Source organism: Lagopus muta, chromosome 2, assembly GCF_023343835.1.
Source record: "Lagopus muta isolate bLagMut1 chromosome 2, bLagMut1 primary, whole genome shotgun sequence".
Classification (NCBI taxonomy): Eukaryota; Metazoa; Chordata; class Aves; order Galliformes; family Phasianidae; genus Lagopus; species Lagopus muta.
In genome coordinates, this window is record NC_064434.1 from 6,499,089 (window position 1) to 6,517,329 (window position 18,241).

The following is an 18,241-nucleotide window of genomic DNA, read 5'->3' on the forward strand; positions in this document are numbered from 1 at the left end:
CCCCCCACCCCCATCCCGCCCAATAAAGATGCGACACCGGGTTTTGTACCCCCGTCTCCTGCCTCCTCCTTGCCCCGTCGCTTTATTGCCCCTCCAGAGCGGGTCCCACCACCATCCTGTTACCATCAGAACTCCTCATCCCATCCCAAAAGCTCATCCTCCACTGATGTCGAATCAACCGCTTGCATAGGGGGGGCCCTGGGTGGTGGGGTCAGTGCCAAGCTCCCAGCCCCCCCAGCGTCCCCCACCCCACACTCCATCCCCACCTCCTTCAATAGCTGTAGAGCGGGTGCCTCCATCTGCTGCAGTGCAAGTCGCTTCCACCGGATGGCCCTGAACCACCTGGGGAAAGGGGGGGGCTGCAGGAAGGGTCACGGAGAGGGTGGCGTGAGATGCCTCCCTTTGCCTCTGTGTCCCTTCACCTGTGCTTCTTAATGCCACGGATATCACTGGCTGTGTTCCCCAGGCACTGCCCTGGGTGCCTCCTGGGATGGGATGGGATGGGATGGGATGGGATGGGATGGGATGGGATGGGGGGGCGGGGGGGGAATGGGGATGGGGATGGAGCCAGACCTGCAGAGCTTGGCAGTGAGAGAGCAGGCAGCCTCACTGAGGAAGGCAGGGAAGGAGAAGATGCCATCCAGGATGCATCTGTAGACCTTCTGGGGGTCAGTGCTGGCAGAGCTCACCAGGGGGGTGGGTCAGGCTCAGCCCCGAGGCACACGCTCACCTGCCCACCAGCATCTCAAACACCAGGATGCCCAGCATCCAGAAGTCAACAGCAAAGTCGTGGCCCTCATGGCACAGCATCTTGGGCACCAGGTACTCAGGTGTCCCACAAAAGGAGAATGCCTTCTCCCCATGCTCCAGCTCCTTGGCAAAGCCAAAGTCCACCTGTGGCACAGCAGCCCTCAGCTCCCCCAAGCCCACATCCTCACACAAGTGTCAGGACAGGCCCTCAGTGCTGCCCCCAAGCCTTGGTACCAGCTTGACGTAACCCAGCTGGTCCAACATCAGGTTCTCAGGCCTCAGGTCCTAGTAGATGATGCCATGGCCGTGCAGGTATCCAGGCCCTCCACCACACAAGCAGTGCAGAATACAGCCAGAGGTTCCTCAAAGCAGTGCCTGCAGCAGAGCGGGACCAGCGTTCACACAGCGTGGCACGGCATTGCCTGGCACTGCAGCACACGGCTGCCCACCCCGTGTCCCAGCCCCATACACCTCACGCAGTTTGGTCCGCAGCTCTTCTCCCTGGCAGAACTCCAGCAGCAGGTAGATGTGCTGCACATCACGGAAGGAGCCAAAGAACCTGCGAGTGGGAGCAGCTCAGTGCCCCGCACAGCCCCCCCAGCCCCACAGAGCTCCCCCTGGCACCACACAGCCCCCGGTCCAGCACTCACCCTACAATGAAGGGGCAGTGGCTGCGGGCCAGCACCCTCCTCTCCGTGTGCATGTGCAGATCCGCTTCAGTGCAAAGAGCTGCTTGTGGCACCGCACCTGGCGGAGGGCATCAGGATGGGGACAGGGATGGCACCGTGGGGACCCCGTAGGATGGGCATGGTTCTCACCAGCTCCACCCTGCCGAAGCCACCGGTGCCCAGCACGACGAGCTGCCCCTGCTTCTGCCCTCCCTCATAGTGCATGGCTGCCAGCTCCTCCAGCTGCACTGCTGGGCAGGGCTGTGGCAAGTGGGGGGACCCCCAGCTCCTGTGGGGAATACACTGCCCTGCAGTGCCTGCACCCAGAGTGCCTGTCCCCATCGCCATCACTACCTCATCCCATTCCATTCCCATTTCTGTCCTTGTCTCTATTTCCATCCCCATCTCATTACCATGCCATTCATATTCCCATCCCCATCCCATTTCCATTCTCAATTCATCCCATCCCCATCCCCATCCCCATCCCCATCCCACTTCATCCCACTTCATCCCATCCCATCCCATCCCATCCCATCCCATCCCATCCCATCCCATCCCATCCCCATCCCATTCCCTTTCCCATCCCATCCCCATTCCCACCCCCATCCCATCCCCATCCCCATTTCCATCCCATCCTTTCCCCATCCCCATCCCCATCCCCATTACCATCCCATCCCTATCCCACCCCCATCCCATCCCTATTCCTGCCTCCAACCCATCCCACCCCCATCCCATCCATCCCACGCTGACCACCTGGGTTCCGTCAGGGTTGGCACCTCTGTTACAGACATTTCTGCAAATGGAAGCAGCCCCAGCTCAAACCCCCCACTCCAACCCCCAGAGCCACACAGCATGGCTCTGGGCACAGGGTGGGTTCTGGGATCTGGAGTTCTGGACCCATCAGACAGGGCAGCACACAGGCTGTGCTGAGCACGCACCGGGGCCGTGCTGTGTTCCCAGGGCAGAGTCCAGGACCCGCTGCTGGTGCCACGTCACTGTGCCCAGCACCCACCCAGACAACGATGCACATGGGGACCTTGGGGCCAGAGCGTCCCCACAAGGACACTCACACATCTGAGTCGTGGTGGGGGCAGAAGGGGATGATTTGCAGGAAGTCTCTGCAGGGTAGAGCAAGGATCAGTGCCACGCAGGGACACGGAGACGTGGGGACATGGGGACACAGGGACATGGCAATCTGAGGACATGGGGACATGGGGATATGGGGACACGGGGACATAAGGACACGGGGATGTGAGCGGATGTGCAAGAGCTCTGTGCACGTGAGAGCCAGTGCATGCGTGTGCACGAGAGCTGCACGCATTCATGATATGCTGTCCTGTGGCCCTGCAGGGCACCTACTGCAGCAGTGAGAGCTCCCCTGCTCTCACTGCTCACCCGCACCCAGCACCTGCAGCAGCTTCTTCTGCCCATCCTCACGCTGGCTGACCCGCACCCGTGGGGATGTGGGGCTGAGCGGGGTGAGAGAGACCCAGTGCTGTCCCATGGCACTGCCCCACAGCACAGCACCCACCTCACCCTTCAGGATAATGTAGAAGCTCTGCCCCTCATCGCCCTCGCAGATGATGAGGTGGCCGGGTGTGAAGGAGCACCATGGGCACACAGAAGCTCAGCGTTGTGCTGTGTGGGGGGCCATGTCCCATAGCCCCTACCTGCATTTGTATCTCCTCCATGGCATCAAGCAGCTTGGAGAGGTGGCTGTCTGACAGTTCCTGCAGCCAGTGCACCCTGTGGGAGGGCACAGCTCCTGTGCATGCTGCAGCACACCTGAACCCCCCCTGCATCCCTCTTGCATTCCCCCTACAACCCCCCTGCACCGCCCCCCGCATCCCTCCTGCATCCTTTCTGCACCCCCATTGCATCCCTCCTGCATCTGCCCTGCATTCATCCTGCATCCCTCCTGCATCTCCCCTTCATCCCTCCTGCATCCATTCTGTATCCCCCCTGCCTCCCTCCTGCATCTCTCCTGCACCCCCACTGCATCCCCCTGCATCCCCCTGCATCCCTCCTGCATTCTCTCTGTATCCCTCCTGCATCTCCTCTGCATCCGCATTGCATCCCTCCTGCACCCCTTCTGCATTCCTCCTGCATCCCCCCTGCATCCCACTGCATCCTCCTGCATCCCTCCTGCATCCCACTGCATCCCTCCCGCATCCCCCTGCATCCATCTCTCCTACATCCCCCCTGGACCCCTCCCGCACCCCTCCCGCACTCGATGTCCCTCCCCACCGGCCGACGCCGTACTCACGCTCTCAGGATCCGCAGCACATCGGCCCGCCGCTGCCGGGCGTTGCCGGTTGTGATGGCACGGAACCGCTGCCTGTCAATGGCCCAGAGGCGCACGGGGCAGAGCGCTGGCGCAAAACGAAGTGAGCGGGGTGCCGGGGGGAGAGAGGCCGGACGCTGGGGGCACGCGGGCAGGAGCTCACTTATCCCGCACGGTGGCGGTGCGCGAGCAGTGATACAGGATGGCCAACTCGCCAAAAACGTCCCCGGGCCTCAACGTGCGGAGCTGCCGGCCCCGCTGGGTCACGCTCAGGCGTCCCTCTGCGGGGTGCGGGCGGCCTCGTGCACCGCGGCAGCCACGCACACGCACACGCGCGCCCGGGGCTGCGGGGCTGCGGGGCGAGCGGGCGGCGGCCTCGCACGTTGGGCGCGCACACGACGACGCGACCCGGCTCTCGCAGCCCTCCCTCACCTGCCACGATGTTCATGGCCGTCCCTTCGCCGCCCTCGGCCACCACCGCGTCGCCGTCCTCGCGTCGCACAGTCACGAAGCTCCGCGCCAGAGCCTCGGGGCGACCCTCTCCCAAACGTCGCAGGAAGTCACTGCGCCTCACGGCCTCCGCCATAAGGGCCAGGTCCCTGCGGGCACGGGGACGTCGGTGGGGCGGTCCCCAACCTCGGCTTCCCCCCCGTCCCCCCGCTTTCCGCCGGGTACCTCTGCGAGTGGGTTCCGGGGGTCGGGGGGGGGCTTGGCGGCGTCGCCCGAGAGGGGCTCAGGCACGATGGCGGGGCCGTGGAGGTTCGGGGAGCCGGCGGGAGGCTTGGCGTCCCGGAGGTCCCCGCTGTCGGCCGGTCCCCGCACCGCGCGTTGCAGGAAGGCGCGCCGCTCCTGCAGCCTCCGATCCCGCAGCCACCGCTTCATCGCGTATCCCTGCGAAAGTGGGACGGCGTGATCAACCGGAGACAACCCCCGGGTTAGCGGCTGCGGAACGGCCCCGAGGCACGGGGAACGTTAGCTCTGGGCACGGGGCCACCTGGCACCGGCGGTGTCTGAACAGCTCCGCGGCAGGGGGAGGGCTCTGAGGGCGCTCTGTGCCCGAGCAAAGGTCGCCGGATGGGACGAGATGAGATGGGAAGGGACGCGGTGCTCACCCCACCTTCTCGGCCACCGGCATCACAACTCCGACCCCGCCTGGACCCGGTTGCGGACACAGCCCCGCGGCGCCCGCCCGCCCGCAGGGCCCCTACCCACCTCCGACCCCGCGTTGAGCGCCGACTCCTCCCACCCGCGGGACGCCGCACCGCCCCGCACCCCGCGCGGTGACACATTAACCCGCCCCGCCTCTCCTCGGGCACGTGCTGACCCGTGCCCGCAGACACCGCGCACCGAGCCCGCCCGGAGCCCTGCGCATCCCTCCCGCACCTACCGCGCACCCACCCTGCGGCGACCCGCACCCGTCCTGCACGCACCGCGCACCCATCCCGCGAGCACCGCGCTGCCGGCGGGGCCGTGCGGGTGGAAGCCGCGGGCGAGCGGCGGCGGTGCGAGGTGTTGGGGCTGCGTGAGGCCACCGGGGCGGAGCCTGTGGAGTGCCACCCCCCATCCCCCCATCCACCGGGGCAGAGCGGAGCGGAGCGGAGCGCTGCGCGGATCGCGGCATGGCGGCGGGGGCGGGAGGCGAGAAGCGGATCCTGTGCGTGGGGCTGGTGTGCCTCGACGTGATCAGCGTGGTGGACGCGTACCCGGCCGAGGACACCGACACGAGGTACCGCCCCGCGCGGCGCCTCGCACAGCGTCCCGCTCGGCGTCCCGCACGCTGACCCCGCGTCCCGCAGGTGCCTGACTCAGCGGTGGCAGCGCGGGGGGAACGCCTCCAATTCGTGCACGGTGCTGGCGCTGCTGGGCGCTCCCTGCGCCTTCATGGGCTCCCTGGCACGCGGGCACGCGGCAGAGTGAGTGGGGACGGCGGGGCGGGTGGGAGACCGGAGGGAGGCGGTGCCGGGCGCCCGCAGCCCCGCTGCTCCCGTCGCCCCCCGACCCCGTATGTGCCCCCAGCTTCATCGTGGAGGATTTTCAGCGCCGCGGCGTGGATGTGACACACGTCACCTGGCAGCCCCAAGGGGACGTGCCCTGCGCCTGCTGCGTGGTCAGCGCCGCCAGCGGCTCGCGGACCATCGTGCTGCACGACACGTGGGTGTTTCCCCCCGGGATCCCGGTCCCCGCCGTGATCGGCGGAGCTCCCGCAGGGCTGCGGGACGGCCGGAGGGCGGCCCCCGTTAATCATTCCCCGGCCGCCCGGGGCACCTCGCCCGGTGCCCGGGGCAGAGGCGAGGCTTCGGGCTGCCCTTCGCCCGCAGGAACCTGCCCGACGTCACCGAGCGCGACTTCGCGCGGGTCGACCTGGCTCAGTACAAGTGGATCCACTGGGAGGTGCGGGGCGGCGCGGGGAGGGCTCGGAAAGGGGCGTGGCTCGCCGTGACCGCGCCCCCTATTCCTTCAGGCCCGCAACGCGGCGGAGCAGGAGCGGATGATTCTCCGCGTGGAGCGACACAACAGCGCGCTGCCGCCCGCGCAGCGCATCCGCACGTCTGTGGAGGTGGAGAAGCCGCGGGACGAACTGCTGCCGCTCCTGGCGCACGGCGACGTGGTACGGCCCGGACACGCCCACCTCGCCACGCCCCGTCGGCGATTGGTCCGATTGGGTGGGGGGGAGGGGCCAGGTGGGAGTGGGCGGGGCCACGAGCGGGTGTGGCTCGAAAAGGGGCCTGGGAGAGTCGAGCGGGTCCCGGGGGGCGCGGAGGAACGCCGGCCCGTCGCCCCCCGTAGGTGTTCATCAGCAAGGACCTGGCCAAGCACTTCGGCTACAACACGGCGGCCGAGGCGCTGCGGGGGCTACGGAGCCGCGTGCGGCCAGGGTAAGGCGCGGGGACGGGACGGCGACGGCACGGGGTTGGGTGGGAAGGGCGAGCCGCGGTTGCGGGTGGGGTTCCGCCTGCCCCCGTCCCAGCTGTAGCACCGCAGCGCGACCATGATCTGCGCGTGGGCCGAGGAGGGCGCCGACGCGCTGGAGCCGGATGGGACCCTGGTGCACGTCGACGCATTCCCACCGGAGCGGCTGGTGGACACGTTGGGGGCCGGAGACACCTTCAACGCCGCCGTCATCTTCGCGCTGTCAGGAGGTGCGCGCGGCCTCAGTGGTTCGGCACGGCTCGGCCTCGCACCTCCCCGCGGCGCCTCACGGCCCCCCGTGTTCGTCACTCCCCCCTCAGGGCAGAGCCTGCGGGACGCTCTCACCTTCGGCTGCCGCATCGCGGGGAAGAAGTGCGGGATCCACGGCTACGACGGCATCGTCTGAGCCGCGCGGTGCCCCCCGCCCCGCGCCCAATAAAGCTCGCGAACCCCCGCCACCGCATCCTGCCGCAGCCCCCGCGTGCCCCCCCTGCTCTGTTCACACTGTGGGCGGCAGCGGCTGTATTCCTCGGCCCCGCGTTACAGCGCGAACCCGCGTGTCCTGACTGCCCCCTCCCCTCGCCACCGAGCCCGCTGCGGCGGGGGAAGCGCGTGGGGAGACCCTCAGCTCCGATAGCTCCGAGAGACCTCACAGCCGTGAGGCAGGGAACCGCCCGCATCCCCTTCTCGCGCCTACATCTCCCTGGGATCCCCCAAGGCGGGGGATGCCGGCGCCTCGGAGGGCTCGACCCGGGGCTCTCTGTCCTCGATGGCCGTCTCCGATTCCGCCGTCTCGTCCTCTTCCAAGGGGGCTCCGATCTCGAGGATTCCCTGCTCCTCTGCCTGGACGTCGCCATCCCCCTGCAGAACCTGTCCCTCTTGGGGGCTGCTCGCCCCCACGTTCTCCCCCAGCATCTCCTCCCCCACCGCGGGGATCCCCTCCTGCTCCCCAGCGTGCCCCTCTGCCCTCCCCTCGAGTGCAGCGCCGCCTCCTCGCGGGGGTCCACGTGCCGGGGCGGGCAGCAGCAACTCGGGAGGGTCCAGCAGTCCGTCCCCGCTGCGGTCCCGCTGCTCCAGAGCTCGGTCCACCAGCGCGGCCACCTGCGCGGACGGGAATGGATGGGTACGCAGTGAGAGCAGAGGTCAGAGCAGGGACCCCGCGGGGCGCGAACCCCCGCACGCACCGCTTCGGAGCTGGGCCGCCCCGCGCCCCCCTGGGTCAGCACCGCCCCCAGCAGCTGCAGCAGCTCCAGTCCGTCCAGCTGCCCGCTCCGGTCGTGGTCGTGCATCGCGAAGAGGAAGAGCAGAGCTGCGGGCACAAGGCGAGGGGCTGATACTCGGCCCACCAAAAAACGGTCGCCCGCCTCTCCCCGCTCCTGCTGCACGGCCTTACCCTGCTCCCTTGTCATCTCGTCCGCGTCCCGCTGCGGAGGTCCCAAACTCCGCACAGCGCTACGCAGCAACCTGGGAACAGCAGAGCCTGGGAGGGGAGCACGCACTTTCCCGTCCCACGGCCAGACCCGGTTCTCCAGCCCCGCAGCCACCCAACCCCGTATCCCCACTGCCCTGCAACCAATCACGGGGTCCCCGAGTGCCCCGGCCATCCTCCCACCCCCTCCTCCGAACCCTCCGGCCCCATGGTCGGGCACTCACTGCAGAGCGAGGAGATCTGGGCTCAGCGGGTCGGGGCCGGGATCCGTCCCCACGGCCGCGAGGGGCTCAGGTCTGGACGGGGAATATGGGGGGGGGGAGGTTACCGCGGCGCCTCTTACCACCACCCGGCTCGCAGCCCCTGTGCTGCCCCCGCACCGCGGCTCCGACCCTCAGCACCTGGTGTGCAACCCCGCAATTGTGTAACCCCCGCGTGAAACCGTGCCGTTGTGCAATTCCGCACCTGTGTGACCCCCGCACCTTCTCATCCCGCACCACAACACCCTTCACCGGCACAGCCCCACCACTCTCCTCTCCCACGCCCCGTACCGCAGCACCCCGTCCCTGGGAGCCGCCCGGGCGGCGGGGCCGAGCAGCAGCAGCAGCAGCAGCGGCGGCGGCGGCGGCGGAGCCGCCCGCGGGGCTCTCATCCCGCTGCCGAAGCGGACCCACGCGTGGAGCCGCCACGCACGCACACTCGAGGAGGTATTCCGGGCCACGGCGACACTGCCACCCGCACACGGACTACCCGGGGCACGCAAACACGGCGGTGTCCCCCTCCCGCCCCGCCCCGGGCCACGTCGCCGGCCCCGCCTCGCCGCGCCCGGAGACTTCACTTCTGCCGGCAGCGCAGGGGTTAACCGGCGTCCGCCGCTCTGCCCGGCACAAAGATGGCCGCCGGAGCCACGCCCGCCCGGCTGTGGGCGGGGCCACGCAGGGGGCGGGGCCGGGCGATCCCGGCAGCGATGGGCGCGGAGGGGCCGCGGAGCGCCGTGCTGCTCCCGCTGCCATCGCCGCTGTTGCTGCTGGCGGCGGCTGCCGCGCTGCTCGGCTGCCTCTGGGCGCGATCCCCGCGCCGTTCCCCGCAGCCGCCTCTGCTTGCCGGCGGTCCGGGGCTTCGTTCCTTCCTGCGGCGGCACTGCCCGGCCGTGCGGGAGCCGTTCCGTCCCACCGCGTGGTGCTGCGGGGGGCGGCTGCAGACTGTGAGCAGAGCGCTGCTGCAAAGCCGACCTCACGTCGGGTACCGCAGGTGAGGCAGGATGGGGTCGGGGGAGCGGGACGGGTTGGGGTGGGTGGGGGTAGGGGGGACGGGGCTGAGGGTGGGACCGGGGATGGGACGGGTGGGAACGGGGGCGGGAGATGGGACAGAACAGGTGGGGACAGGGATCGAAGATGGAAAAGAGCGGGTAGCGATGGGCCTGGGGTGGGACTTGTGAGGACGGGACGGGTGGTACCACGGCCGGCGCTCCCCTGTCCGCATCCCCGCCCCGCAGTGAGGCCATCCGCACGCCCGACGGCGGGCAGCTCATCCTGGATTGGGCCGATGACGGCAGCGCCGCCGAATGCCCCACGGTGCTGCTGCTGCCGGGGCTGACGGGGAACAGTCAGGCCGCCTACATACTGCACCTGGTGCGAGAGGCGTGCGGTGCCGGGTACAGGTGAGTGCTGGGAGCGGGGGGAGGGTGAATCCACCGCCCCTGCTGATGCCGCTCTCCTCCCTGTAGGGCCGTCGTGCTCAACAACCGTGGCTGCCGTGGTGAAGAGCTGCTGGTGAGATCCCATCCCGGCCCCTACCCAGGTCCCTGCCCTATAGCTGGGCATGTCGGGGCCCCAAACAGCTCTGCCTCTCCCAGACCCCCAGGACCTTCTGTGCCAGCAACACCGAGGACCTGCAGACAGCCATCATGCACATCCACCACCAGTACCCTCATGCCCCGCTGCTGGCCGTCGGTGTATCACTGGGAGGGTATGGCACTAAGAAGGGGGGATGGTCGGGGGGTGCATAGGAGACCCCCCCATCCCTGCCCCCTCCCCTGCAGGATGCAGGTGCTGAACTACCTGGCACAGGCGGGACACGCAGCAGGGCTGGTGGCCGCCATGGCCATTTCTGCATGCTGGGACTCCATGGAGACAACAGTGTCGCTGGAGCAGCCACTCAACACGTGGCTCTTCAACCGCCGCCTGGCTGCCGGGTTGCGGCACCTCATCCGCAGGTGGGGGCACACCTGGATGGTGGAGGGGGTCACACCACCGTGACCCCAGTCTGCAGGCCAGGGGGAGGTGGGCATCACCCTGCATTGACTTGGGGTCCCTGCAGGCACCGCGCGGTGATCGGGGACACGGTGGACGTGGAGCACATCCTGAAGGTAGCACCCACCCCAGTGCCCCACCTCTCCCCCCTGCACTGAGTGCCATCCACCACCCCCTGCTCCTCCCCTCACCCCCAGGCACGCACCATCCGGGAGTTTGATGAGCGTTACACCGCTCTGGCCTTTGGCTACGGCTCCTGCACAGAGTATTACCGTGCTGCCAGCCCTGCCAGCAGCCTGCACCGCATCTGTGTGCCCACGCTGTGCCTCAACGCTGCCGACGACCCCTTTTCCCCCCTGCACGGTGAGTGGGGCTGGGAAGGGCTGTGCCCACCCCTGTGGTGTTGTGGGGCTGGCAGCTGACCCACATGTCTCCTTGCAGCCATCCCCGTGGAGGCTGCCTGGCACCTGCCCCACGTGGCACTGCTGGTAACATCGTGCGGTGGCCACATCGGATTCCTGGAGGGGCTGCTGCCACGGCACGGAGGCCTCATGGAGCGCCTCTTCCTGCAGTTTGTCACTGCTGTGTTCCAACACGGAGAGGAGCTGAGGGGGCTGCAGGAAGGGGGGGCTGCAGAGGGGTTCAGCACCTGATGTCCCCCATGAACCCCTTCTAAATCCCAATAAACCCATTTCTGTCCCTGCTGGCCCCTCTTCTACCCGTAGAGCCCCATTCCTATCATCCCCCAACCCCAGCACTAGGGCACAGAGGGTAAAGTATGCAGACGGGGAGGCCTCCAGAGCCTTACAGCTCCAGCACAGACAATACCTTCACACTCTGGATTTAATGGAAGGGCCAAGGAGCAGCTCCAGGCCAGCCACTGGCACGCTGTGTCCCTTCACCATGTCGGCGCTGCATCCCAAGGCAGTCCCACTCCCACAGCGTGCCCGGGGCCAGGTCCATCCACCCCCCCCAGTGCAGCAGGGAGGGTGCCTAGAGGAAGCCAGGGAAGGCAATCTGCAGCAGCACGATGCTACCCACGATGAGCGCTGCGCACAGCAGCAGCAGCAGCCAGACGGGCAGCGACCCTGGTGGGGAGAGGAGGCTGAGTGAGGGTGGGGTCCTGGGGGTGCCCCGACCCCACAGCCCCACACACATACGGCGGGCAGGGAGCAGGTGCAGCTTGCAGCGGCTGTCCACGGCCACACTGAGCAGCGCTGCCTCATTCCCTGCCAACAGCTCCCGTCCGTGCTTGCTCTCAGGCACGAAGGCCACGTCGGTGACGACAATGCCGTGTGCCTCCTTCACGTAGTACAGCCTCTGAAGGGGGACACGCACGAGGTGGGGTGGCCCTCCGTGCCCACCCTGTGCCCTCCCTGTGCCGCACTCACCTGCAGTGAGAAGGCGATGTGCACAGCGACAGAGCCGGTGACGGTGCCCAGCCCCAGGAATGTGCCCGAATCACTGCAGGGAGGGGGGCAGTGAGCGAGGCTGGGAGTGGATGTGGGGAGTGGAAGGGGTGGGACCTCTTCACATACCTGACGGAGAGGCAGGAGATGACCTCGGAGCCGCAGGGCCGCGTCAGCAGCGGCAGGAAGGTGCCCCCGTCCCATTTGGTCAGGTAGCAGGGCGGCGGGCGACGCTCCCGCTTGTGGGGCACCTGCACCGTGTAGAGCCGCAGCGCCCCGCGGTCGTCCTCCACCGCCCCGAAGCTGGCACGGGGCAGCAGAAATGAGCCGCGACCGCGATGCCAGGGGGCGGCGCCGTGCGGTCACCGCCACCGTCCTACGGCACAGCCCCGGAGCCACCCCCAGTCCCGCACCCACCGGCAGGCCTGGTAGCGGTACGCGGTGCTGGGGATGCCGGGCAGGTTCTCGTTCCATTGCAGCCCTGTCACCAGCTGGTCCCGCTGCCACACGCGGCACTGCAGGTCCCGTCCCGCCGTCACCACCTGCGGGGCGCACGACGGTTGCGGCTCACGGGGCCTTGTGGGGCTTCGTGCCCCCAGCCCGCGCCCCCCACCCACCTTATTGTCGGGGCCCAGCGTGATGTCCTCGATCTCCCCATCGTGCGCCTTGAACTCCAGCGCCTTCTTCATGCTGGGGAACTGCGGCGGCCGTCAGCCGGTCCCCGATAGGTGACCCACCCCGGGCCCTCCCGCCCCGCTCCCACCTCCCAGAGCCGCAGGAATCCATCGGCACCGCCGGTGACGAGCAGCGTGCCGTCGGCGCTGAAGCGCACGGCCTTCTGCAGCGCGTCGGGACTGAAGTCGGTGCGCACGCGGTGCAGGCTCTCCACCGTCACCTCTTCGCCGCCGCTCCGCGTCTCACCGCGCTCCGCGGGGCCGGCGCCCTTCCGTCTGCGCGGGCCCTTCTCCGCCGCGGCTGCGGGGACGGAGAGCCGCCGGCTGAGCGCTCCGCACCCGGCACCCGGCACCCGTCGCCCGCATCCCCGCTCACCGTCGCCGCCTCCCGCTCCGTCCGCCCGCACGCAAAGCCGCAGGATGTGGCAGCTGTGGTCCTGCCCCGCCGCGATGAAGTCCCCGCTCAGCGCCATGCTCATCGTGGCGCGGGTCTCGGTGTCGTGGCAGTGCAGCAGCGACGCGCTCAGCCGCCCCCCGATCTGCTCCAGCTGCAGGAAGTGCTGCGGGGACACCGCCGCTCAGCCCCGCGCCCGGGGAGCCCCGCAACCCTCCCCACCCCCCGGAGCCGCGCAGCACCGTACCACTCCATTGCCGATCCCGGTTTTGGCCGCTCCCCCGCCTCCAGCGGTGATGGCGAGGCCGCGATGCGGGTGCAACCGCACGGTGTAGAGCGGAAAAGGCGCCCGGTACAGTTCGGTCGGGCGCGGCGCCATTGCGGGAACGGCGCGCCGCGTCACCGCCCCGCCCCCCCTCAGGCCCCGCCCCCTTATGATAATACACGCCCATTTCGCGCATATCGCCCCGCCCCCTCGCCATGCCCCGCCCCCTGCCCGGTCTCCACGTGCACCCCGCGGTACCGCGGGACGCCGCAGCCCCGTGGGTACCCCGCCGCCCCTCCCGGCCCCACAGGACCCCGATGCTCTCAAGAACGGTTTATTGAGATGTGGGTAACGTGAGATAACAGCGTGGCATCGCTCCGCACCATGGTCCCACGGCAACCCCAGGCAGCACCGGCCCTGCGGGAGTGCCGTGTCCCCCGGTCGCGCTCAGAAGGCCGTCTCCTGCAGCGCATAGGCGGGTGGCCCGTAGCCCTGATCCTCGGCGTCATCCCGTGGCGCAGCGCCCAGCCCGTTGGGAACATGCTTCTCGGTTGTGGGTGACAGGTGGGGGGCTTCCTGCGGGCACACGGCGGATGGGGGGGCAGCGGGGCTGTGCACAGCCCTCCCCCAACCACACCGGTGCCCCCCGTCCCGCTGTGAGGTGCTCACCTGTGTGGGGAAGCGCACCCCGCAGCACAGCCACTGCCGGTAGCGGGCGGGCAGGCAGCACAGCAGCCGTGGCAGCACTGGGAAAATGGTGCGGGGATCCACAGCAGAGGGCGGTGTGGGACCTGGGGGGGCCTTAGGGGTGAGAGGGATGCAGGGGAGGAGCAGCACCCGGCCCCACATCCTGCACCCACCAGTGAGCAGGCTGACCAGGAGCCCCACCACGATGACGGTAGTGGAGTTGTGGGCGCTGTACCACATATAGGAGAGGCTGTAAAACTTCTGCAGGCCTGTGGGGCTGGGGGAGAAGGGAGGTGGTGAGGAGGGAGCCAAGCCAGACCCCCCACAGACCACCTCCATCAGCCCCACGTTGCTCACCTAGGGGGGGCTGTCGTGGAGGTGAGCAGTGTGGTAGCGATCGTGGTTGGTGTGGTCAAGTTGATTGGGGGGGGCACGGTGCTGTTAGCCAGGGGGGCGGACCCCCCCATGTTGGCCACCAGGCTGCCGATGCCCACCCAGAAGGCCATGGCCAGCCCGGCCAGCAGTCCCACCACTGCACCCTGTGGGGTGGGAGAGGCACTCAGCCCCTTGGCGGCACCTGACAGGGTATCTGTGGGGGGGGAAAAGGGGATCCAGGGTACTCACTGTGGGGTTGGCACAGGGAAAGAACATCCCCAGGCAGAAGAGCCCCAGCAGCGGCCCCCCCACCATGCCGAAGATACTGATGGCCGCCTGCAGGGAGATGGCACCGTTTTGGGGCCGAGGGGGGAAAACAGGCACTGAGAGGCCAGGGGTGTCCTCAGCACCCCATCCCCTACCTGCAGCACAGGGCCCAGCATAGAAGACACGTAAGCCATTCCCAGGCACAGGAGCCCGTAGCAAAAAGCTGTGGATGGAAGGATGGATGGATGGATGGATGGATGGATGGATGGATGGATGGATGGACGGACGGAGGGGTTTCAGGGCCCAGCCAGGACCCCGCTGCCCCCCCCGCTCTCCTCCCCCCTGCTCACCCAGGATCTTGGAGATCAGCGTGGCACGGGACTCTGATAGCCCAGGGTAGTGCGGCCGCACCAGGTCCTCCATTGTCACCGTCGCCAGCGAGTTGAAGGCAGAGGAGATGGTGCTAGGGGGAGGAAGAGGGAAGGGAGGAGCGGGAGGGCTCTGTCATGCCCTCAGCCCACAGTCCCCCGTTATGGCACCCACCTGAGTGAGCCACTGAAGAGACAGGCGACAAAGAGGCCAGGCAGCCCCGGCAGGTCCCGCAGCACGTCCATCACAAAGTACAGCACCAGCTGTGGGGGGCACAGGGTAAGCGCAGCATTGGTGGGGGGGGAGACGGGGGACACAGGATGGGGGAGCGCTGCACCCACCTGGTCAGAGGAGATGTGGGTGCCGCTAGGGACCAGTGGGTGCTCACGGTCATAGACGAACATGACGAGGCCGGTGAGGCAGCTGAGGCACAGAACGATCTGCTGGCAGGGGAAGACGGCGTAGCAGGAACTGCGGGCACCAGAGGAGCGTCAGAAGTGGGCAGAGAGGGGGGGGAGATCCCCACACGTCCCCACACCACTCACAGCACCGCCTGCCTCTCGCTGCGGGAGCTCAGGTAGCGCTGCACCTGCGCCTGGTTCACGCCATACAGCGACAGCATCATGAAGACCCCCCCGAAAGCCAGTGTCCAGAAGGTGTGCCGCACGTAGGGATCGGGGTCCAGGCTGCGGGGTTAGGTACAGTCACGGCCGTGCCGGCATCCCATCCCCCTCCCATGTGCATGTCCCAGCTTTGCTGCTGTCCCCGTCCCAGCCCTGCAGCTCACTCAATGCTGGAGATCTTGCCCTGCTGCTCGGCCACATGCCACACGCGGGCCATGCCCCCCACGCGCCGTGCGCCCACCACGATGACAGCCAGCTGCCCCGCAAACATGACCAGAGTCTGGAACACGTCGGTCCAGATGACGGCTTTCAGCCCTCCCTGCAGAGGGACACAGCTGTCATCGCTGCCACTTTAGAAACTGGGCACACCACGTGGCATGGTGACAGCACTCACCAGTGTAGTGTACAACGTGCAGACAAGCCCGATGGTGAGCACCGCGCTCCAGAGGTCAAAGCCTGTCACTGGGTGCCATTAAGGAGGGATGAGGATGATAGGCACTACACCATCCCTACCCTAGCCACCCCACTGAGTCCTTACCTGCATTGAGTGCCAGAGCGGGAGCGTAGAGCACCACTCCCATGTAGATGACCTGTAGGGACAGAGAGCTGCAGCCCCCCCTGCATACTCCATCCCCGGGACCCCAAACCCAGCCCTTACCATCTGGAAGATGAAGGTGATGGTGCCGAAGATGCGCACGGTCTTGTTGAAGCGCAGCTCCAAGTACTGGAAGGGGGAGGGGGAAGGAAGAAATGGATGGGGTCAGGGATGCAGCCCCACCCCGATGCGGGGCACGAGGGGCAGGAAACCCCCTTGCCGCTCACCTCGTAGGTGCTGGTGATCTGCAGGCGGTAGAAGACGGGGATGAAGACGTGCGCGGGGATGAGCAGCCCCAGGAAATAGGAGCAGCCCAGGAACCAGTACTCGGTGCCGAAGCGATAGATCTCTGCCGGCACCCCCAGGATGGCCACCGCAGATTGGAAGGTGGCCAGCAGGGACAGGGCAACGGGAAAAAAGCCCATGCTGCGGTTGGCCAGCAGGAATTCCTGCACCGTGCGCTGCCGCCCGCCGCTCAGTGCATAGAACAGCCCGATGGCCGCTGACAGCACCAGCAGCAGCACGAAGATGCTGTAGTCCGCCGTTGAGAACTCCATGGTGAGTGTCCGCAGCCGCCCCGCCGCCACCCCCACTTTTCCGGTTCATGGGCGGAGGGACCCGGCCGGCAGCGCCCGGCGCTGCGGGAGGTGGCGACGGTGGATCCGGCCCCGCTCGTCCTCGCAGGGACCTTCGCTCCAAAGCTCTCGGCCCGCCTCAAGGATCTAGGGGGGGGGACGTACCCGGGGGGGGTCACCGCAGCCTTCTCTTCCCCCCTCCCCCGCGGCTCGACCCCGGGCCAAAGCGAACTCGGCAGCCCCGCCCAGCGCCGACCCCAACTCCGCAGCCGGCAAGACCGGCACGGCAGGATCCAGACGGGCAGGCTCCGTGCGGGCCGAACCCGCCGCTCTTCCCGCACTTGGGCAGGCGCACCCCCATACGGGGCCGCGCGATGACGGGGCGGGCGGCGCTGATCCCAGCAGGAATGCGACTGGATTAGCCCCACGCTGCCGTGCCCGGAGCGAGGAGCAGCGGTTGGCAGTGCTGAAAGGAGGCGAGAGGGCAGCGCTGCCCGCCCCGCCCGCACAGCGGGCATGGTCCAAGGTCACCCGCCACGCGCAGAGACACAACAAGGGGCGATCCCCCTCCCACCCCCCCGCCGCATTCCTGGCCCGATGCCCCGGCATTCCCCAACGGTGCTCTGCCCCCCCGGGCTCTGGGTCCTACACGTATCCCGTGCCGGCAGCAGCGTCCCGCGGTATCCCCGTGTCCCCACACTGCCCTCCGGTGTCCCCATGTCCCCCGCACGGTTCCCCGTGTCCCGCTGCCCCTCTGAACCCCAGGCCATAACTGCGCTCCCTGTACTGCTGAGTTCCCGTGGCCCCTCACTGCCTCCCTGTGTTCCCACGTGCCGGCACTGCTCCCCGTGTCCCGGTGCCCCCACGACCCCAGGCCAATACCCCGCTCCTCTCCTTACTCCTTTGCCCCGCTGCCAGCAACCTGAAGATCCCCCGCGATCCCCCCCGTGCCCCCTATCCCGCCTCCCGGTCCTCATCCCCTGCCCGAGCCCCGGTTTCCCGATCTCCCGGTTCCCCGGAACATTATGGCCCCGCACGCCCCCCGCGCCGTGCTCCGGCGCTGCGTGCTGCGTGCTGCGCATATCCCCGCTCCGCGCTGCCACCACCATCGCCACTCACCGGGCGGTTGCCCGGCTCAGCCCACGTGCGCCTGAAGCGCCGCGGCGCACGCTGATGACGTCACGCCGCCGAGCATAGCCTCACCTCCAGCCCGGCTCCCCGCGCGCCTCAATGCCGTCAGCGTCCTTTCGTCCAATCCCGTGCGTGGAACGCGTCACGTGGCGCCGCCGAGGTCGGGTCGCCGTGCTTCGGCACCTGCGGAGCACTGCGGTCCCGGTGGGTGCGCTCCGTTAATGGCTGAGCCATTGGCCGCACCGCGCGGTCGTTCCGCCCCGCCGCGCCCCGCCCCGCTGCCAGAAGGAGCCCATCCGGGGGCGGCCTCGGGGCGGGGCGGGGCTGCCGGAAGCGGGGCTGCGGCCTCCCTTCTGCTGCTGCTGCTGCTGCTGCTGCCGTCGCCCGGGGCCGGGGGAATCCCAACGCTGCTGTGCGGGAGCTGTCCGGGGCCGCCGAGCAATGGCTCCGTCGTGTCACACAGTACTGCGCCTCCAGGGCCGATACGGAGCTGTGGGGCCGCTGCTGCGTGGGGCGGGCATCCGGGCGGCAGCAGCTGCTGGGGTACGGGTGTAGGGGACGGGGGGTGGTGGGGTAACGGGTGT

The 18,241-nt window shown here is 68.4% G+C and overlaps 5 protein-coding genes and 1 pseudogene across 6 annotated transcripts; 2 read left to right on the top strand and 4 right to left on the bottom strand.

The window, feature by feature from the left end:
• Positions 1–36: 36 nt before the first annotated feature.
• Positions 37–5,323, bottom strand: LOC125689833 (cGMP-dependent protein kinase 1-like; annotated as a pseudogene).
• KHK (ketohexokinase) lies at positions 5,321–7,079 on the top strand. Its single transcript, XM_048937476.1, has 8 exons — positions 5,321–5,428; positions 5,499–5,615; positions 5,719–5,853; positions 6,021–6,093; positions 6,164–6,310; positions 6,490–6,578; positions 6,685–6,842; positions 6,933–7,079. The coding sequence occupies exons 1-8, from the start codon at positions 5,322–5,324 to the stop codon at positions 7,016–7,018; spliced, it is 912 nt and encodes a 303-aa protein (XP_048793433.1). The 5' UTR covers position 5,321; the 3' UTR covers positions 7,019–7,079.
• A 112-nt stretch (positions 7,080–7,191) lies between these two features.
• CGREF1 (cell growth regulator with EF-hand domain 1) lies at positions 7,192–8,802 on the bottom strand. Its single transcript, XM_048937488.1, has 5 exons — positions 8,593–8,802; positions 8,266–8,337; positions 8,006–8,076; positions 7,797–7,921; positions 7,192–7,713 (listed from the first exon to the last, which is right to left on the bottom strand). Exons 1-5 carry the CDS (start codon positions 8,691–8,693, stop codon positions 7,306–7,308), a joined length of 777 nt encoding a protein of 258 aa, XP_048793445.1. The 5' UTR covers positions 8,694–8,802; the 3' UTR covers positions 7,192–7,305.
• Positions 8,803–8,933: 131 nt separating this feature from the next.
• Positions 8,934–10,997, top strand: ABHD1 (abhydrolase domain containing 1). Its single transcript, XM_048937453.1, has 7 exons — positions 8,934–9,292; positions 9,537–9,701; positions 9,768–9,813; positions 9,897–10,009; positions 10,083–10,256; positions 10,361–10,409; positions 10,491–10,997. Exons 1-7 carry the CDS (start codon positions 8,934–8,936, stop codon positions 10,713–10,715), a joined length of 1,131 nt encoding a protein of 376 aa, XP_048793410.1. The 3' UTR covers positions 10,716–10,997.
• PREB (prolactin regulatory element binding) lies at positions 10,161–13,186 on the bottom strand. The gene is made up of 10 exons (XM_048937442.1): positions 13,018–13,186; positions 12,753–12,936; positions 12,466–12,677; positions 12,320–12,400; positions 12,120–12,244; positions 11,832–12,005; positions 11,685–11,757; positions 11,454–11,613; positions 11,122–11,381; positions 10,161–10,268 (listed from the first exon to the last, which is right to left on the bottom strand). The coding sequence occupies exons 1-9, from the start codon at positions 13,147–13,149 to the stop codon at positions 11,287–11,289; spliced, it is 1,236 nt and encodes a 411-aa protein (XP_048793399.1). The 5' UTR covers positions 13,150–13,186; the 3' UTR covers positions 10,161–10,268; positions 11,122–11,286.
• A 172-nt stretch (positions 13,187–13,358) lies between these two features.
• SLC5A6 (solute carrier family 5 member 6) lies at positions 13,359–18,200 on the bottom strand. 2 transcript variants are annotated; one of them, XM_048937393.1, is made up of 16 exons: positions 17,730–18,200; positions 16,179–16,673; positions 16,015–16,080; positions 15,895–15,946; positions 15,751–15,818; positions 15,521–15,675; positions 15,279–15,419; positions 15,075–15,204; positions 14,908–14,996; positions 14,715–14,827; positions 14,520–14,587; positions 14,347–14,433; positions 14,080–14,261; positions 13,896–13,999; positions 13,705–13,826; positions 13,359–13,611 (listed from the first exon to the last, which is right to left on the bottom strand). In XM_048937393.1, exons 2-16 carry the CDS (start codon positions 16,506–16,508, stop codon positions 13,483–13,485), a joined length of 1,836 nt encoding a protein of 611 aa, XP_048793350.1. In that variant the 5' UTR covers positions 16,509–16,673; positions 17,730–18,200; the 3' UTR covers positions 13,359–13,482. The 2 variants fall into 2 exon arrangements, with proteins under 2 accessions (XP_048793350.1, XP_048793352.1); XM_048937395.1 differs by having other exon boundaries at positions 17,646–17,733.
• Between the last annotated feature and the right edge of the window lie 41 nt (positions 18,201–18,241).